We start from the raw sequence: 8,124 nt of genomic DNA, 5'->3' as shown, positions 1-8,124 counted from the left end.
GCCCTGCTCTGTGCATGACAGGGGGCGGCGCCCCAACTCCCCAATCGGCCCTGCTCTGAGCCTGACCAGGGGCTGCACCTAGGGATTTGGCGTGCCCTCTGCCACCCGGGAGCAGGCCTAAGCCAGCAGGTCGTTATCTCCCGAGGGGTCCCAGACTGCGAGAGGGCACAGGCCGGGCTGAGGGACGCCCCCCTCCCCCCTGAGTGCACAAATTTTTGTGCACCGGGCCTCTAGTTATTAATAAACAATAACACAAGAGTAAACTCTGTTTTGTGTACTCACAATTGCAAACCTACTTCTTGTCCCACCCTGTAGATATATGTTGTTAGAAAACTGACCAAACCACTCAGAACACATTCTCAGATAATGCAATAAAACAGAAAGGACAGCTCTAAAAAATTGATATATTTGGGGAGAACAAAAACACAATAGTGAATAATCTATGATTATAATGGTAATCATAAAGGTAATACAAATATTTATCTTTAAATGTCTATGAAAATACTGTACTAGTATGTCCAACTTCTTATCAGACCAGTAAAGTAATACTGAAATATATGTTTAAATATGATTATTAGAAAACAAGAAACAAACGAGCCAAAAAAAGCAAGTTTTTTTTTAAAACAGTAGTAAGATGGACAAACGTCTATCAGGACTAATCAAGAAAAAGAGGACAGAAATAAAACAAATTAAAAAGTGCAATTAACAAAAGAAATAGCAAAGTTTTATGAATATCATAAACTATAAAATAATAAATCTGAAAGCAGTGATGAAATTGATATTTTTTAAAGTTTACAAAAAGCAAAAATTAGCACAAGAAATAAAATTTATATAACCATTGAATAAGTAGAAATGGTAATTAAAGACCTTTTCCTCAAAAGTAATCGAAAACTGAAATGTCTTTAACAGGAGAATTCTTTCAAAGTTTCAAGAAAAAAGTAATCTCTGTCAGTGAAAATTTGTTTCAGAACAGAAAAATGGCAAGAAACTATTGAATATATTTTACAGATAATTCTCTTGATTCTGAAGCTGGATAAAAAACAAGAAAAAAATTACGTCAAATTTACACATGAAAACAGATGTGAAAATCCTAAATAAGACATTAAATATAACATGTATTTTAGTAAAATACAATAAAATCAAATATATTGTATTCAAACAGGATTTAATCTAGAAATGCAATGGTGGTTTACCATTGGACAAATATGCTGTCAATTAGATTCAGGCTCATCAATGTATGAAAGGAAAATCTCACAAAACAGTACACAAAAGAACTTTTATGATATATCAAAAACATACCTCAGAAATCACAGAAACAAAGAACTTTAGATGCAATCTAAAGAACAAAAAGAATATAAAACACCCCACAACCTGGGCATGTGCTGAAAGTCCTGGCTAATGCAATTAGACAAGAGATTAAAACAAATGTTTTAAGGTTAAAAAAGGAAAAGACAAAACTCAAATTGTTTGCAGACGACAGAATAATCTATATAGTAAACCCAACAGAATTAACAAACCATCACAATGCATAGAGTTCTAGTAAGTTGCGTATATAATAACAACATAAAAATTAAAGCTTTCTGTTCCTCAGCAAAAACTAAGCAGAAAATATTTTTAAGACTAAATATGAATCATATGACAACAAAACCATAAAGTGCTTAAAATTAACCTAATAAATAATGTACAATATCTTTATGAAAAAATTTAAAACTTATGTAAAAGACCAAATAAGATTTGAATAAAAAATTGCACCATCCCAGGCTCATGTGGAGAGAGATCCTGTATTTGATTCCCACTCCAGGTATAAAATTAAGTTTGCAGTTCCATCCCCAGTCCCTGGTCCCCAGTGGGAATGCATATGGGAGGCAACTGATTACTGTTTCACTCTCACATCGATGTGTTTCTCTCTCCCTTCCTCCTCCCTTCCTCTCTGTCCAAAATCAATAATAATAATTTCTAAAAAAGCATGTCTTGCCCTTGCCAGGTAGCTAAGTTGGTTAGAGCATTGTCCTCATAACACCAAGGTTGTGGGTTCAATCCCTGGTTAGGGCACATATGGAAACAATTAATACCTGCATAAATAAGTGGAACAACAAATCAATGTTTCCCTCTCTCTCATAAGTTGGTTAGAGCATTGTCCTCATAACACCAAGGTTGTGGGTTCAATCTCTGGTTAGGGCACATATGGAAACAATTAATACCTGCAATAATAAGTGGAACAACAAATCAATGTTTCCCTCTCTCTCAAACACACACACACACACACACACACAAACAACAACAACAACAACAACAACAACAACAACAACAAATTAAATGGAGTTCAGATATTTAAAATCCCAGCCAGTTTTTGAGGAACTAAACAACTATACTTTAAAAATTCATATAGAAGGGGGAAAAAAGTCCACAAATAGCTAAGTAGAAGGAATCACCCAATAAGAAGAGGCCATATTTGTAACACATACTATATTATAAAGCTACCATAATACAGAGTATGATACTAGATTAGAAAGAGAAAAAAATACATGAAAACAATAGACCCTATCATAGTTGGTATTGGGACATGACAGATGTGGCATCACAAGGTAGGAGATGATTTTTAATGACTTTACTAGGATCTACATTCTCTCACATAAATTTTTCATAATTTTTAGTCAAAGCTCTGTAAATAAAATTATTAAATCTCTAGCATAGTAATGATGTAATTTAAATGCCTTATTACCTTTCTCCTACTTCTATACCATTCCAAAGAAGCCTATTTGAAAATCCTATCTCTTTTGAGGCCTTCTTTCTTTTTTTAAAAGAGAAAGTTCTGTTTCTTCATTGATATTTCCCCTGGACTAGTTTCTTCATTGATATATCCTACATAAAAGAACTTTAATATGAAGGAAACAGAAATAGTCAAAATAAAAAACAAAGAGAGAAAAACAGAAAACATGCTGTTTCAAACCTAACCTTAAAATGTAAAAGTAGAACCTATAGTGATAAGTACAGGGTAGGGCAAAAGTAGGTTTACAGTTGTGAGTACAAGAAACACAGTGCTTACTTTATATTATTAAACCTACTTTTGCCCCACCCTGTATATTAGGGTTATACTAGTATATGTAAAGTATATCAATAATGCTGGGGAAAAGGACATTACAATATTAATAAGATTTTAACTACACTTACTGAAGTATCAGAGTAACCAATCGAATAGCTTCCACAGCAACATCATATTCCTTATCAAGTGTCATTGATACAATGCGATCCTGAAAATAAATTACAAATCAAATCATCCATGAGCAGAAAACAAGTTGGGGCAGACCTAAGGAAATATGTGGGAGAATATATGCAAGACTAAAGATAAATTAAAAGGAAAACTTTAATCTTGAAACAGTATTATCATAGTCCTACTCACAGAAAGGAGGTATGTATTAGGAGAAATGTTCATAATCTAAAATCTTTCTCATTGACTGGCATTCCCTAACACTGAGACAAATAAACGTTAACTTGCAAAATTAATGTCCTAATATATAAAAAGCCAGGGGCCATCACGACTGAAACAACCAGATGGACTACTGAACAGCAGGCTGCGTGGGGCGACCAGGTAGGCAGGGGGGTTAGTGAGGGATGACCAAACGACTGAACAGCAGGCTGCATGGGGCGACCAGGTCGGCAGGGGAGCAGTTAGGGGTTGATCAGGCTGGCAGGGGAGCTGGCAGATGGGCAGTTGGGGGCAACCAGGCTGGCGGGGGGGAGGGGCAGTTGGGGGCGACCAGACTGGCATGGGGGGCAGTTAGGGGCAATCAGGCAGGCAGACAGTTGAGCAGTTAGGAGCCAGCAGTCCTGGATTGTGAGAGGGATGTCTGACAGCCGGTTTAGGCCTGATCTTCAAAATCAGGCATAAACTGGCTGTCGGACATCCCCTGAGGGGTCCCAGATTGGAGAGGGTGCAGGCCAGGCTAAGGAACTTCCCCCTTCCCCTGTGCACAAATTTCATGCACGGGGCCTCTAGTAATTATATAAAGCTGTAATAAAGAAAATCTTGTTTTAAGCAGGAGAGCCTTTTATCGGCGGCAATAAATAAGAATTCATGTTGGTAATATACTTTGTACAGCAAATATTCACTCATCTACTTAATTCAGATTTATCTAAAGAATATGCAGTAAAGAATATCAACTAAATACTTTTTATGGTAATGTAATTTGCTAAACTAGCTATAAATAGCACTTTTAAAGTGAAAAATAAATTAAGTCTAAGCATTCTTGACGCTTACCTTGAATCGGTTTGTGAATAGCTCCAATTTGGGGAATAATTCTCTGTTGGTATACAGACTCTGTAGAGCTTTCAAACACTTTAGCCTGACTTCTCCTTGCTATAGAAATACAAATAAAAACACAACAGAAGCCATCAATGAAGCCAAAAGAATTGAAAAGATTTTCTAGTCTTTATGAAGACTGAAGTAATTTTTAGCTTACCCATTCAATTTACTTCGTATTGTAAAACAACATAGGGTGGAACTGAACAATTGTATAGCCTGTGTTTCATTTATATTTAATAAAACATGCAATGAAAACCCCTTAGTTACTTGAGAGTAACCTACACCCTTTTCAAACATTTACCAACTCTAATTCAACATGGAATGTTTCCCACCTTATACTGTGGCACTTTGAGAGAATTTTTAACGTAGGATTTCAATTAGAGAAGGGCATCCTAATTTGTCCTTCATGTAAGTACTGAATAATCCTATAGGAAAAACCTAATTTCATATTTAAGGGTCATCATTTATTAATTTAACAAATATTTATGGAATACCTTTTATATTCCAGAAAGAGCAGTTAATAAACAGATAAACAGCAGAATGTTTAAAACAGGCAAAATAAAAGAATGAAGTGTTCTGGGGCTGCCATTTACTAGTACATTATCTATAACTAGAGGCTCGGTGCACAAATTCGTGCATGGGTGGGGTCCAGCCAGCCCCGCTCCCATTTGGGGTGTTGGGGGCCGATTGGGGCCCAGATCAGGCTGGTTGGCTACCACAATGCACGTCATAGCCACCAGTCGATCCGCCGTTCTGGTTGTTGGGCTTTTATATATATATATAAAGTTATTAACTTGGAGTAGATATTGGTGATCAACGTGTGTTTAGAATAATTTAGAAATTTATCTAACTCTTTCAAAGGATTCAAAGAAGATGGAAGTTTCCGTTTTTCAAAAAGGAAGCAATGTACTGTAACAGTGGGTATCCAAATTTTGGAATCAGACAAAACTAGATTTTATTTCCAATACTATAGCTTATAAGCTACATGAGAGATAGCAAATATATTAATCACTCTAATAGTTTTCTCATTTATGAAATGGTGATGCCAACTTTGTAAGGCTGTTATAAGGATTAAATGCTGCGGTAGCCCTGGCCGGTGTCGCTTAGTGGTTAGAGTGTAGCCTGCATACTGAAGGGTTGCTGGTTGACTCCTGGTGAGGGCACATGCTCAGATTGTGGACTCAATTCCTGGTGGGTGGTGTGCAGGAGGCAGCTAATTGATGTTCCCCTCTCACATCGATATATCTGTCTTTCCCCTCCTCTCTCTCTCAAAAAAAAAATCAATTAAAAAAATATAAAAAGAATACCTGGGTGGATGCAGCTGAGAACCTTGAACTCCAAGGTTCCCAGGAACTTGTGGGCCTGAAATTAAGGCTCATATTATCTCTTGTTAGAGGATAGTATGCCCCCTACCCCTGGCTATACGGAAGCCTCAAGTGAAGTAAGTGCCGTTAAGGACAATTCTTGTAGCTCTCCTCATGGTCTACAGCAACCTCCCCTTGCGGCCACCAGGCTAAGGTCAAATCTCAGCATGGCCCAAGTGGAAAGTAATATGTATACAAAGGGAGGAGAAGGATTATCTACAATAATAAAAGTGTAATATGCAAATCGACCAAACGGCTGAACAGCAGAAAGACTATCTGGACGAAGCCAGGGCTACGAGGGAACAGCAGGGGCAGCTGTAAGGGCCGAGGCAGCCAGGGCTTCGAGGGCCTACCCTTGCACGAATTTCGTGCATGGGCCTCCAGTATGCTCTAAGTGCTAAAGGAATGGGCCAATTTGAACCAGAAAGAACTAGGAGAATATGGTAGAGAGTAGTTGCTGAGGGTACTGGACCTGGGAGTGGGAATAAAAAACAGGAAAGTTTTTGGATCTGGGACACTCTCCCGTGACTCAGGATTTAAGGCCCTGTTAAGGGTCCCTGGAAATGGCCCAACATATTGCTGGATGGCTCTTGGAAAACGTAATGGTGTATAGTAAATGAAATAGATGCTAGAATTGTGTGCCAGACTGTGAAAAAAGGAATTCAAAGACACAGGGAAGTAAGCATGCCAGAAAGGACCTATTCTATAAGCTCAGAAGACATACCAGTGGAGTATGTTTCTCAGGAGGGCCTAGAGAATACTTTGTTTACCAAGGCAAAAAGGACAAGACTTGTGATAGAGGCACAGACATTACTGAGAAGCTCCACAGTGGTTATGTTTTATAGGCTAGGGTTGACAATAGATTTTCAAACAGAATTTAGCTTCCAAGAGCCAAGAGATGGTAAGATCACAGAACAGCAGAGAACTATTAGATGCAAGGGGGCATAATTCAGGGATGGGCAAAAGTAGATTTATAGTTACAATACAAATAAATAATACAGCCAAAATATGGCATATTGTTCAACACAAGTATGGTGGGGAAGAGGACATTATTCTGTTAATTCAAGACAATGCAAGCAGTGGTGCTGATAACCACTCAATCAAAATTTAACAGTCTGTCTTCCCACTCAGGAAGGCCTCCAGAGCTTGGAGGTTGACAGATTACCACAGGTTAGACATGAAAGTTCCAGCAGTCCTTGATATTATCATTGTCACTAAAACAGTGGCAGCCCAAATGGAAAGTAGTACACTGTTACTGATCTGGCTAATCCCTTTTACTTGATCCCATCCTATATAATAAAAGCCTAATATGCTAAGTGTCCAGTCATCCAGTTGTTCGTTCAACCAATCAAAGTGTAATATGCTAATGATATGCTAAGGCCGCTCAACCGCTCACTATGATGTGCAATGACCACCAGGGGGCAGACAGTCAATTGGTTGACTAGTTGCTATGACGTGCACTGACCACCAGGGGGAAGACGCTCCGACTGATAGGTTAGCTTGCTGTTGGGATCTGGCCGATCGGGACTGAGAGAGACAGGCTGGACACGTCCTGGAGCCCCCCGCGGTCCCTCCCTGGCTGGCCAACCTCCCGCATCCCTCCCCGACCCCGATCGTTCACTGGTGGGGTCCTTCGGCCTGGCCTGTGCCCTTTTGCAATCCAGGACCCCTCAGGGGATGTCAGAGAGCCGGTTTCGGCCCGATCTCGCAGGACAGGCCGAGGGACCCCACTGGTGCACGAATTCATGCACTGGGCCTCTAGTTAGAGGATAAAGATCAGGAACAATTTGCATTCACACAGACTGGCCTGCAACATATTTTTACTACTAGAGGCCTGGTGCATGAATCTGTGCACTGGTGGGGGGGGTCTGGCTGGCCCACCCCGATGGGGGCCCATTGGGCCGGGCCACTGGGGGGGAGAGGCTGCAGGTGATTGGCCGGCTGGCTCTGCCCCCGATCAGGATGTTGGAGGCCAGCTGGGGAGAGGGGCCACAGTTGGTTGGTCAGCTGGCCTCACCCCTGATCGGGGGCAGGTTGGTTGGCTGCCGCATTGTGCGTCATAGCCACTGGTTGTTCTGGTCATTCTGCCATTCTGGTCGCTGGACTTTTATATATATATAGATAGTTCTGCAGGGATACCTAAATTCCTCTACAATACGCCACCAGTGGATAGGGCTCGATCTTCAACAAGCCCAAAGCCACACAGAAATTTTAGTTACTCATTACATTAATAACATCCTGATAGCAAGGCCAACCAAAAAACATGGCTACAGTGCTGTACTTAATCACTGAAGGAATGATTAGCACTAATCTACACTAATAAAAGAGAAACATGGTAATTAGCGTACGACCGCTACCCTTTTCATTGGCTAATCAGTGAGTATACGCAAATTAACTGTCAGCCAAGATGGCGGCCGGCAGCCAGGCACTGAAGCGAGCACAAGGCTTGCTTGCTGC

The 8,124-nt window shown here is 40.1% G+C and overlaps 1 protein-coding gene across 10 annotated transcripts in view; it reads right to left on the bottom strand.

The window, feature by feature from the left end:
- Positions 1 to 8,124, bottom strand: part of STAG1 (stromal antigen 1) — a 237,727-nt gene that overhangs the window by 89,524 nt on the left and 140,079 nt on the right. For 8 of the 10 annotated variants that reach the window (XM_014537494.1, XM_014537495.1, XM_014537496.1 and 5 more), the window contains 3 exons: positions 5,611 to 5,665; positions 4,259 to 4,357; positions 3,172 to 3,251 (listed from right to left, as the gene is read on the bottom strand). In XM_014537494.1, the coding sequence (XP_014392980.1) occupies positions 3,172 to 3,251; positions 4,259 to 4,357; positions 5,611 to 5,665 (234 nt within the window). The remainder of the gene's footprint in view (positions 1 to 3,171; positions 3,252 to 4,258; positions 4,358 to 5,610; positions 5,666 to 8,124) is intronic. The other 2 variants (XM_014537497.1, XM_005863539.2) reach the window with 1 other exon arrangement.

The sequence above is a fragment of the Myotis brandtii genome, unplaced genomic scaffold (assembly GCF_000412655.1).
Source record: "Myotis brandtii unplaced genomic scaffold, ASM41265v1 scaffold18, whole genome shotgun sequence".
NCBI lineage: Eukaryota > Metazoa > Chordata > Mammalia > Chiroptera > Vespertilionidae > Myotis > Myotis brandtii.
Note: the sequence above shows the minus strand (reverse complement) of the source record. Positions and strands in the feature narration are given on the sequence as shown.